We start from the raw sequence: 12071 nt of genomic DNA, 5'->3' as shown, positions 1-12071 counted from the left end.
GTTTCGTTTCAACTCGCCCAACGTCGTTTGAAGCGTTGGTGATGAGTTTAGTATACGAACCTGGAGTCATCCCTTCGGCCCTCATCTCGTGGGCTAGTGCTCCTTTGGCGTCCTTTGCTTCCCTGTGCGTTTGCTTATCTCGGTACTTTGTATGACGGCAGGGTGGCGTTTCCGGTCGTCAATTAGAAGCGCAGGGTGCGGTACTTTCGCTGCAGGTGTCCTTCCGTATTTTGTGCAGCGTTTCTACTGGCACTTTTAATTAGGTCCTAGTGGCAAAGATTGTCGAAATCCTCACATAACTATTCCTAAATTTTTGGCTGGAAATTATTAGATCGTAAGGTGAAAATTATACTACGACTGCCATTAAAAAAAAGCAGGAAATAAAGGTCTGTATTGCGCGAAGCGTCTACAAAATTTGATGCGCGCAACCTTGGTTGCAAGACCGAAAATGCACGAGAAATGAGGTACGTAAAGATAGTTTTCTTGTAAATATATGTTCTCCGGTGTACGGCATGCGTCAGAATACATCGGGAGCAGTTGGAATAATGTAAAATTACAGTGTCATGCACGTGTTAAAAATACAAAAAAGGCTTAGAAAATTGGGTTACAATAGACATGAACACGCCAGCAGTTTATTCAAAGCCCCGTGGGTACTGATTGTTCTCAGGATTGTATTTTGCCTCCCATCGAAAGTGTCACAGTTAAAACCTGTACAAACTAAACCGAAGTTTAGACTATTATAAATACAAGTTTTCAATCGACACGGAATGTGAGTAACGGGAAAACACACATGCGCCTCAAACACGGAAGAAAATTTAAGAAGCACACCGAGGTGGTTCTAGAGGAAACACCCGTCTAACAATAATGACGCAAGCGTCATCGTAGACATGAAGACGCTTCTGCGTAGCTCCATCGGCCGGCACAGCTGAAATACAAAATACGCGTTATTTAAAATGATTTGTTAATCTGAGGGGTCTTCTGTTCTGGTGTTTCAAGTACACACAATATCTGTCTAAAACCGAAATTCCATCGAGCATTTGTCAAGAAAAGTGAATGAGCTTTAGCTCCCCCAATCTACCCAAATAGCCTATTTGAACTGAGAAAGGGATCACGCTGCTTTTACGCGACACAAAGACGCGGGACTTGATAAAAGTAGCATTCTGGGCAAGTCGGCAATCCATTTCTTGCTAGAGCAAAATCCGCTATAGCATAAAATAGTAAGGCGGACGCGAAAAAGAACAGATTCCTGCGTTGAATCGGTTCTCTGACGTTCGTGTTTCTTTTTTGTGCAGTTGTACTAAAGAAACGAGCCGCTGTTCTGCGAACCATCTTCTTGGAGCTTCGTAAACATTTGAGTCACGTCGCGGGCCATGCTGTTCTTGTTGTAGTTAGGTCTTACTGCCATTGCCTAAGTGGTCCTGGTCACGACGTGTGCACCCAGAAAGGAGGGAAGTTCTTCACAGAACGAAGGTTAAGACTGTAAAAGACTAACGGAAAACAAAATTGCTATGGGCCGCGCGAATCCAATAGCGCAGTTACGCTAAGGATAGCTGCCACATCTTTTGCCGCACCACTTGCCGAGGGTGCTCCGCGGTGTTTCAAGTCAGAACCACAGCTTTAATAGCGCTAATGTTACCAGATTTTACGCCATCGTGTTTTGCACGCACTTCACTTTGAGGCAACTTCTCGCTTGGGGCTATTGTAACTCGGATTGGAACGTTAGGTTGGTGAATCAATTACTGGCATAGCACGGTTTCTAGAGGCTGTTAGGGCTGTCTCAATGAAGCAGCAAAGGAACTGCGTGGGTGAACCGTGGCCGAAGGGGCTTATAGGAACGCACAAATTTGGTCGACACTTTGTTCTAATGACAGGCTTTAAGTGACAAAAGCCAGCAGGAAAACTTCGTTTGTTGATGGCCTTCGGGACGATTATAACTGAGCGAATCTTGCAGTGCAAACGTCATACTGATCCCATCACATTTGTTTGTGACATCACTTTTAGTAATTTGCTTGCGTCACCTAAGACTGCCACGTCAGTAATGGCACGACTCGCTTCTAACGTTAACGTTCTGACGAGTGGTTGTGTACTGCTAGTTACATACCGGCTAGTTACAAGAAACAGACAACTCCCCTATGTTCTAAGAGTGCGCTGTCAGGTTACTGGGATACCTTGCTGCATTTTCATTGTTGCACTTTCCGATTCACGTTCACGCAGGAAGCTGCCTGTTCGATGTAAAGGCGCCATAATTAGGTTGGAATTTTTATGGCGGAATTACCGAGCGAGTTAGAAATACTATTTTTGGTTAAAGGTCTTGTCCTCTTCTCCTTACTGGACGGCTTTTATGCTCACTGTAGTTCAGGCTCGTCCAAGAGTTTTTGGCACAGAGAATGTAACATAAACATTATAGATGAAAATATTCTTTTACTTATGCGACTGTTTACGCTCGTAAGGAATGCAGCGCTTCGAATTAATACGTGAGATTCTTTGGCTTGTAAAGCGATATTTTGAAGTTTTTTATTTGTTAATATTCATCGTCCCTGTCTTTTCGCGTGCTCTGTGGTTGAAAATGAATCACCAACTCGACCAAATGGTGAGTTGGTGAGTTCTGGAGGTTCGCACAAAAGTTTGTCCGTGTTTTTATGTCTGATCATTTTTTTTTGTCAACAAAACCACTGGCGGCTTCTGTGTGTTTTTTATAGTAGGCAACACCTTTCCAAGCTGTTACCACAGGTGGCATGATCCCTTATGTGGCAGTGCATCTTTGGTAACTGCAGTAAAGCAGGCTCTTTTTAACTGCGCTGAACAAATTAAGGTGACAAATTTTAAGAACAAACATTGTTGCGGAACATTAACTGAAAATTTATGCCTGATTAATATACGATTCATTGAATAAAAAAACGTGTATATGGCATAAAAATGGGTGGCTGTCTTAGTCCGGAAAGCCGGGAGCCAGATGAGGCGTCCAAGGTCATCGCACCGTGGTCTGGCCAGCTTGCGCCGCCACTATTTGGGGGAGGGTTGGGAAGGGGTGGGGTTTGGCTCGTAGGGTAATCTGTAGACTCTCTGGTATGTAGGGTTTCTGGCGGAGTTTATGTGGAAATCATTAAAGCGGCGTGAGTATGAAACGGCGTTGACAAGAGCAGAAATAGAAGGGGAAAAAAAGGAATAAAAAAGCACCATTTCCGTGTCGCAAGCTGCTCCATATCCAAAAAAATCAAAACGTAAATGAAAATACCGCCTGGGTAATAACAAACGCCGTTTAAGAGACGCAACACAGTGAAAACAACAGCAACAAATGAGTCAGTAAAATACTGTGTCTGACGCTGTCTCTACAGGCGGCACTCAACACAAAAACTATATATAAAACTCGGTTGGACCAGCGCTAAGAGAATTTGTCTAGCCTATCCCGCGCATTAAACAGCGAAAATCCGGCCGGTGACTTAAAAAAAAGAGAGTCTAAGTTGTTTCTTTTATGAATGGTTCATATGTGTGGAAATTCCAGATAAATATTTTTCGCCCAAATCCTGACTGTTTTTTACGAAGGGGGAGAGGGGTGGGGTCATTTGCTATCCTTTTTGTGCACCACAGGGGGGTTCTACAATTTATTAAGTGTTATTAAGAGTTCGCCCATTGTGGCCAATTCACCAGAGTGACAAACCGCTTGAAATCTGCGCAGTAACGCTGCCGCTGCAAAAAGTTCAAAAGTTGCTGGAAGCTACGACGTAGATGCGAGGAAACATAATCGCACCTGGTCGTTTGGTCCAAATCTGAGAGGTTAAAGGATGACTGCTCTTTCAAAACCATTTACGGTTGTGCAAGTTTGTTTGAGCTGTGCTAACATTTACAGCCGGAAGTTATTACGCGCTCTAATGTTTGCCTTCTTCGAGACAACCAAAATTTTCAATTACACAAACTTTTCGTTAGGAGAGGCTTGCCTGTGTTTGCGTATAAAGAATTTTAGGCAAATGCGCCACGCTGACGCGGTTGTTTTTGTTTTTGTAAGTACGTGAATGACTGCCTAACCTATATTTTGTCCTAAGCACATGGTAGGCTACGGCCGGCGGATTTTTACGGCTCTACAAGCATGCATCTTATCATGTTTTTGAAATGAAGCCCTTCATGGGGCGGCGTTAAGGGGTGAGACGATGAAAAGAGTACCCTCATTTCCCTTCGTGGCACAGGAAATAGGAACTCTGGTACCCGAACTACTGTTGTTAGCGCAAGCCATTTATTCCGTCCTTTGCTCTAACATCGCTTCAGTGTCGATTTAGGGAGCACGCTTCCTTAGGACTGCCAAAACTGTATCGGGATTTGCTAACCCCTTGTTAAACCCTTCATTGGGAGTATTCGCTTTTGGGATTAAAAAGGCGACGTACTATAATCGTCAATCTCGAACTTAAGCCTAAGCGAAACCTGACAAATCTGAAATCTCATTGTTGTGTGCTTTGTGTCCAAGTGATATGGAATTTTCCCCATTGAGTTTGCACCATGAAATTTTGTAGGACGTTCCCAACGATAGCCGTCAGTAACTTTACGCTGCATGAAATCTGTAACCAATAAAATGACTCTCAGCCAAATGTACATGGCGTTCATAGTTAATCTAATGCGGCCACAAAAAGCCGACATACCTTGAGTGACGTCCGCCAAACGGGCTTAGCTCCTTGTAGCTTTGTTGGGAGAATGTAAACGATTCCGTGATTTGTGTTCAATGTTCATTATCGCGGTTGAGTTCTAATTTCTGATAAATAGGAAAAAGACGAAAAACGGGTGCCTTGCTTATCAATGTTAAAACGCTCAGGCTTGGAATATGTATCCGTATGGTACATAAATTATCCAGTGAAACCGCAACTCGTAAGCGCTGGCGTTTGTGGGTAACATTTCTTTCGCATTTTTCCAACGGGGAAACACCTGGACAGCAGGTCTGTCATCGTTTGTGTTTGCGTCATGAGCCATTTTTAATGGAAAGCGGGATACTGGAGCCGAAGCAAACAAACACAAAAAAGCCAGGCTTAAGACCTCAACACAAAATACATCTCTTGTATAGTTGTAGAGATCTAGGAACACTCAGGATTTCAATGGTTAAGCATTCTGAAGGAAGATAGTTTTTCATGGGCTACTTACACCAAACAATGTTGGTATATTCGTCTCTTCCTCTTCAACCAGACGGCAAAAAGTTACAAATATTCAAGCGAGAAGTTTGTATAGGCAAAACGTTTTCAATACACTCAGCCTGAATTATTCGTCATATTCGGCAACATTGTTGAGTAAAAAAATATTCAGTATATATGAGGCAAATCTATAATACATAATTGGTGTTTTCAGTGTAAGCGTTTAATTTGAAATCTATAAGGGTTTCCTTTTTCCAATAATATATAATGAAAAAGTACCCTTTGAAAGCACTTTTTTCGCCCAGACATGTGCAGCTTTCCCGCTCATGGCATACTTTTCAACACGAATGACTCTATCTATTTCGCGAAATGTAAAATATTTCCGCGCCGCTAATATTGTGGGTGAAAGCTTGCTTTGTGCACAGTTTCAAGTCGTGCACGTTGCGCGACTAAGCCCCAGAGCCATGGAAATTATCCCATACAAATGCATAGGGAGTAAGAATTAGCAGCTAATTACACAATAAAAATATTCGGAATCCTGGAAAATTATTTTAGAGTGTTAATCTCCACCTTAACGTCTTGCGTCATGCCAAATATAGCTTTCCTGAAGTGGTTCTACTAGGTTCCCGGGAGGTCAGAATTTTGAGCGTGAAAGCTGGGTATGAATACAAAATGTGCTCACAGCCAAGCCTCGGCAGCATTCGAAATCCGAAAGTAAAAAGACGTTCCAATACATGGCGTGAAAGCAGTGGAACGCGGCAAAATATAATAGACTTGAGCATACCTCCACCGTATTTATAGTAGGAGGAGGCAGGCTGAAGAGGGACCGGAGGGGAATAGCGCCATGGGTGGGCGGGAAGGAGAAGGAAGGCGTTTACGTGGTACAGGTGGCCACGGCTTGCCATCATCCGAAATATTTGCAGCGATAATAATATTAGTGTTTATTGATTCCATAAAACAGTATACATATGCGGGTCTGCCAAAGCCACAAGGGCTTGAAGGGCAGGTTCGGGCAGGGAGCAACACGTGGTAAACCGTACACCAACAGATAATTGTCACTGTCATGAGGCAAAACTTTTGAGATATCCAAGAAACAGACAAAAGTTATAAGAAAGTAATTTAGACAAAGAAGCACTCTTAAAGGCGATAGCGAAGTTCTATCAGACTATTTTTAATTTTCTTACAACTATTAATCGAAAAAAAAGCCGTCTGGCAAATAATTCAGGACCATCGGGACATAGTATTGTCAAACATGTTCACCAAATCGAGTTCTAGTTCGTGGTAAAAGAAAACGATCGCGAGGGCGTAAATCCCGCGCAGGATTGTACGGCTTGCAAAATTGGAGAGACCAAATATACTCAAGTACAATCGTTTGTTTGAAGAACAAGGTGAAATAGGGCTTGCGCAAAGCACGAAAAGACATCATTATTATCAAGATCTGGTGTACCATACAAAACGTGTTTGAGTATCGAACGTAAAATAGCATCCACATTATTTTTCCAGAAATCAGAGCAAAAGTAAAAAAAAAATTCCGTACCTTAATTTAGAATAGGCAATTTGCTTACGTACTTTTAGGAACAAAGTGATTTGAGCCCGTACGTCAAACAGGCAGTTTTCCTCAGATGAGAACATATAAAGGCCAGATGCGTGTTCCAAGACATGTTAGAATAAAAAAAATGTACCCAAGTATTTGGCAGAGTCCACAGGCAAAATAGGTATGCATTTAGAGTTCGAACAATCAGGAACATGCGAAAAATTGATGTAACATTCGGTTATGGCTTTAGACTATTATGAAAGCAAAGGAATTTAGTTTTTTAGTGTTGATTCGATTTTCGTTGCTGCTAAACCACTTGATTATCTGTTCAGAATCATGTTGCAGATTCCCAACGGCAAGATCGAAGGCACTATGCCTAGAAACAAGCAGGTTGTCATCCGCATACTGAAATACCCGGTGATGAAGTACACAGTTTGAAATGTCGTTAACATATAAGTTCAAAAGCAATGGTACCAAGATAAACCCTTGCGGAATGCCAAACTGCAGTACTTGTGGGGAGCTTGTAATTTTACTTTATACGACATTCTGTCGGTGGTTACGAATGTAATTTTCTAATAGCAACAGGAAAGGCCCACGGAAGCCATATTAGTGCTGTTTGTCAAGCATTACATCATGATTTACAGAATCAAATACTTTTGACACATCAACAAACACTGAACAGGCAAACTCATTGTGATCAATGCATTATTAAGTACATCCGAAAGGCCCTCCAATGCTGTTTGTGTACCCCAGCAAGTGGTGAAACCATATCGGTTGCACGAAAGTATGTCGTGTTTTTCGAAAAAGGAAGTCAATGTAAAAACCACATGTTTTTCTAGGACAAGGGCAATTCTTGGCAGAATAGATATACCTCGGTACCTTTCGACGCAAATTTTTACGCCTTTTTTTGTAAAGAGGTCTAACAAGAGCACCTTTTAAACCTTCTGGCACGATTTGGGTTGAAATAATATTGCTGATGACGGCAAGAATTACATATTTAAGTTCATCAAAATGCTTACAAAGTAATTCAACGGATACACCATCCAAACCTGGTGATTTCCGCTGATGAAATGTTGATACTACTGAAATCCTGATGTGAGCAGATAAGCGGCCAGTTTTTGCCAACTTACCGAAGAACCCGGTCGATCCATCCGTGTCGTAAGACGTGTAGCTGTAAATTAATTTATGCACAAATGGTAGCTTTTGAAAAGCCGGAGGCCTCAAAGCTTTCCTTTCAAAGTTTTATGTTGATTGTGCAAAAATTCTTCGTAACTATGTGTTTGTGGATTGCAATGAAGCCAGATTTACAGGCTCCGGGGGTTTAGCTTTATAGAAATACATGCGTGTTAGATAAGCATTTATTGCGGCCCCACAACCGCAACACTTTGGCGATAGCCTTCTAATATTGCCTCTGAAAAATGTATACCCAGAAATTCAGGTTTGTGTAGCAGTGAAAATGAGTTTAAGAATATTCCTCGTACGTTACAGAGTTGTAGATTTCCACTTTATCCGATAACTTCCCCTTGAGATTTTATTTCAGCCTCTTTATGTCAGTCACGATGTGAAAGCGTGCTGATGTCTTGGCCGGTGGCTTTTGCAGGTGAAGAAGATAGGCGGCGGCGGATTTGGCGAGATCTACGAGGGCCTCGACTTGGTCTCCAAGGAGCTTGTGGCACTGAAGCTGGAGTCCGCTAAGCAGGCCAAGCAGGTCCTCAAAATGGAGGTGGCGGTGCTCAAGAAGCTACAGGGTGCGTGTCCCCCGTGCTGGCCAGTGCCGGGAAGGGGCTGCTTCTAGGCCCATACTGGTGGATGTGGAGGGGGAAAACCGGCGCATATGTGATTGCCTTTCTCTCACGTGCTTAGATGTAAATAATCTGGTCTTACCTAGAAACCTATTCTCCAAAGATCGGAGGAATGGTTCACCGTAGTGACTGAATCATTCTGATTTGAATACTGCGCTCGGTGTGATGACAAATGGGGAACCCCAGACTTGCGCGGCAAGGAGGGGCCCTTCGTCGTAAGCGTGTCAAGGGACCACGTTGTTGGTTCCAGTAATAGCGGGATAAAATGTGGAACAGAAAAGTTGCAAGTATCGTGTACTCTTCAAGCATGCCGCGAGCACTACGATGACCCGTTAGTTTCTGTTGTCGTGGACACACAATCAGGTGGTGTGGATTTGCGTTAATTTCCGTCAAGGAATCGGAAGACAATCAAGTGCGCTGAAGGTGTCGTCTTGATCTTGGTGTGCAAAGTTTTACAATGTGTGCCCCCATTGGAAAAGTGGTCTAGGCAACCGTAAGAAATCTATCAATAATTGCCATAGTTCCATCAGACAACCGCTTTTTCCACAAGAGCGATGCACTAGCGCTGCTATGCGTAACCATTAATTTTCTGTAATCAATAATCCAAAACAGCCATGTGTAGGGCTACACTGACGTTTGTGAATACGTCAACAGATGCTGACTGAGCGTCTGATATGGTGAACATGCTCTCGCACAAGATTTCTAACCAGTTGGTGAGGGTTCGAGCTGTTCAGGATTTACGTTTGAAACTCTCTATTGGCAGAGTGAAATTCCGGCACAAGCTTCGCAGTCTTCAGCCTGTTCCGTCCGCGGAACTTGCGCGCTGAAACACCAACGGCTGTTGCATTGCAGCATTTTCACCGGTGGCAGTTTCTCTGTTGTGTCACTCCGCGTTCCCAAACATTTAAACTCCGTCTTCTCGCTGTAGCAGACACCACTTTTCTTTAGACCACAATAACAACGTTGGCACGCTGTCGCCGCCGTGATGCAGTCATGGTATTTTGATCAGGCAAATACAAGCTTCACTTCGGAAATGTGTTTTTTTAGTTTTAACGTAGCGCACTACAGGAGCAATCTTGCCTAAGGCTATGTTCTGTGAAAACTGGCTACTGTTTATGTAGAATACTGTAGTAAACCGTAATCTTTCTAACAGGCGTGATTTTTAGTATGATCTAGACGGTGTGATTTTTGATGGCCGTGGTATGAAAACGGAAATAAAAACACTGGCGTTCCAAGGACTGCAAATATTTATCTGACTAATACCCTGGTGAGAGTACCATACATTAGGAAGGGAATAGCAAAGAGCGAGGGAGGTGAAATATTAAATAAAAAAGGAAGTGGCTTAATGACCATCACAAAGCGCCGCAAAAAAACGTGAAATGCTTAGGGCTAGACGTCATCCAATATAAGGACCTTGATAATTCTTTATAACTAAAGCATATATTGCTTGTTACCTAAACGGAAGTTAACCATGCTTTGTTAAAACAAAAGAGGACATCATCGTTTAGGGATAGCAGCCGTATTCGCTGCTGGTGTGTGTAGGCATTCCTGATTTGATTTCCATTTAATTTATTCGGAAGACAGACAAAAGTTGTTCCTCTCAAAGCGCCCTTTGTCTTCAGACCCGCTGGAATCGATGTTTGGCTCCTTTGAAAAAGAACTCAGTTTTTTCTTCTCCAGTTATTCTAGACAAAAGATTAAGTCTACTTTAGGTTTTCTCAGGCTGCCGTGCGGTCAATTTTAAAATGTTATGAGAAAGTTTGTGTCAGCGGCACATTCTATCGGAAAACAGGGCTAGCGTGTACCCATCCAACACCTCTTCATATGAGTCGCCTTTTATCGCTAGAAAGACGTTTCGTATCGTCAACCGCTCAACGTTCTTCCCTTTCGCCCCCTCACCCTTGCCCACTGTCGCAGGTCGTGAGCACGTGTGTCGCTTCATCGGGTGCGGCCGCAATGACCGCTTCAACTACGTGGTCATGCAGCTGCAGGGCAAGAACCTGGCCGAGCTGCGGCGCTCGCAGCCGCGCGGAGCCTTCTCACTCAGCACGACGCTCCGCCTGGGCCTACAGATCCTGCGCGCCATACAGAGCATCCACGAGGTCGGCTTCCTACACCGCGACGTCAAGCCGGTAACCACTCTGCCTCTGCGCCCGCACGCGCGTCGTCCGGATGTTCCTCGGCAGTAGTTAGTGGGCCTCCTCGATTATCAGTCCCGGTGTGATGAGGTGCCCGTGAAGGAGAAAGAAGAGGGCCGAGGAGCGCGCGGAGCGTGCAGAAGAATCGAATCGGCAAGGGTTGAGCGGACGCATTTGACGCGCGGGGCGAGTGAGCGCGGCCCTGTGATCGCTTGGAGCTAGAAGCCAGGGTCTCAACCGTACGCGATGGGGTGTAAGACATTCTCGCACCCCCTTTGCAAGAGAACCGCCCCGAGGCTTGTGCTTGAAGCGTCTGTGCGTAGTATGAAGGGCTCAGTGAGGTCCGGAGCTTGCAAAATTGGTGCAGAGGCAAGTTGAGTCTTCAAAGTGTTGAAAGCTTGTTCTTCTTGTTCGCCCCAGCATACAGTGTTGCTTTGCCCCTTTTTGGTCAGGTCGGTTAGTGGTTTTGTAATAGCGGCATAATTGGGAATGAATTTCCGGTAGTACCCGGTTAACCCCAAGAAAGACTGTACCGCTTTTTTCGTTCTTGGTCGTTTAGAGCCCAAGATCTTGTCCAAAGTCTTCAAAAGGGGTTTCACTTGGGAGTCCCCGATGCGGTGTCCTAAAAAGGAAATGGTGCGCTCTCCGATTTCGCACTTGCTTGGCTTGATCGTCAGGTTGGCATTTTTTATTCTTTCAAACACTCGACCCAGTGTGTCCAAATGCTCTTGCCAGGTGTCCGTTGCCACGATTACGTCATCGAAGTAGTGGTGGACGTTTTTTCAACCCACCTAGCACAGCTCGCATTAAACGTGCAAAGACGGCTGGGGCGGTCTTTATACCGAACGGCATATACCGGAAATGGTACAACCCCGACAAGCTCGAAAACGCGGTCTTCTCGCGGCTGTCAGCAGTCATGGGCACTTGCCAATAGCCTTTGGTAAAATCGAACTTTGAGAAGAATTTCTTCTTCCCAGCGAGGGCAAGTACGACGTCTATGCGCGGAATGGGCTCGCAATCGGAGACAAGAAGTTTGTTAAGCTCTCTAAAATCAATGCAGAGCCGGATGGTACCGTCAGGTTTCTTTATAGCCACCATTGGCGCATTGTAAGGAGACTGCGATTTTTCAATGATTCCCATCGCTAGCATGTCTTGAACTTCTTTTTCAATCGTCTCATGAAGTGCAAGCGGTAGTGGATATTGAGAAACGTGTACAGGCTTGTCAGTCGTTAAATTCAATGGGCACTGTACAACGTCTGTTTTTCCGGGCAGGTCAGAAAAGATCAAGCCATACTTTTGGATTACTGCCTGCACCTGAGCCCTCTGCTCAGCATTGAGTTCGGGTGAGAACTTGACATCTTCGCAAGTTTGCGTCTGACGAAGCGGAAGTGTGGGAAGGCTGTCGGCCGATGGTGGGTCGTCGAGATCATCTGTGGTAGCCGGGACGTCGTCAATTGTAGCGGCAACTGATGCTTGCGGCGGTGGCGAA

At 44.4% G+C, this 12071-nt stretch overlaps 1 protein-coding gene across 2 annotated transcripts in view; it reads left to right on the top strand.

The window, feature by feature from the left end:
* The window catches only part of Asator (tau-tubulin kinase asator), a 237581-nt gene that overhangs the window by 176020 nt on the left and 49490 nt on the right, over window positions 1–12071 (top strand). For both annotated transcript variants that reach the window (XM_077694763.1, XM_077694764.1), the window contains exons 3-4: window positions 8243–8390; window positions 10362–10576. In XM_077694763.1, coding sequence (XP_077550889.1) covers window positions 8243–8390; window positions 10362–10576 — 363 coding nt within the window. The remainder of the gene's footprint in view (window positions 1–8242; window positions 8391–10361; window positions 10577–12071) is intronic.

The sequence above is a fragment of the Haemaphysalis longicornis genome, unplaced genomic scaffold, assembly GCF_048455015.1.
Source record: "Haemaphysalis longicornis isolate Haplotype H1 unplaced genomic scaffold, Haemaphysalis longicornis Haplotype H1 scaffold_13, whole genome shotgun sequence".
Lineage (NCBI taxonomy): Eukaryota > Metazoa > Arthropoda > Arachnida > Ixodida > Ixodidae > Haemaphysalis > Haemaphysalis longicornis.
This window is presented reverse-complemented; position numbering and strand designations above follow the sequence as displayed.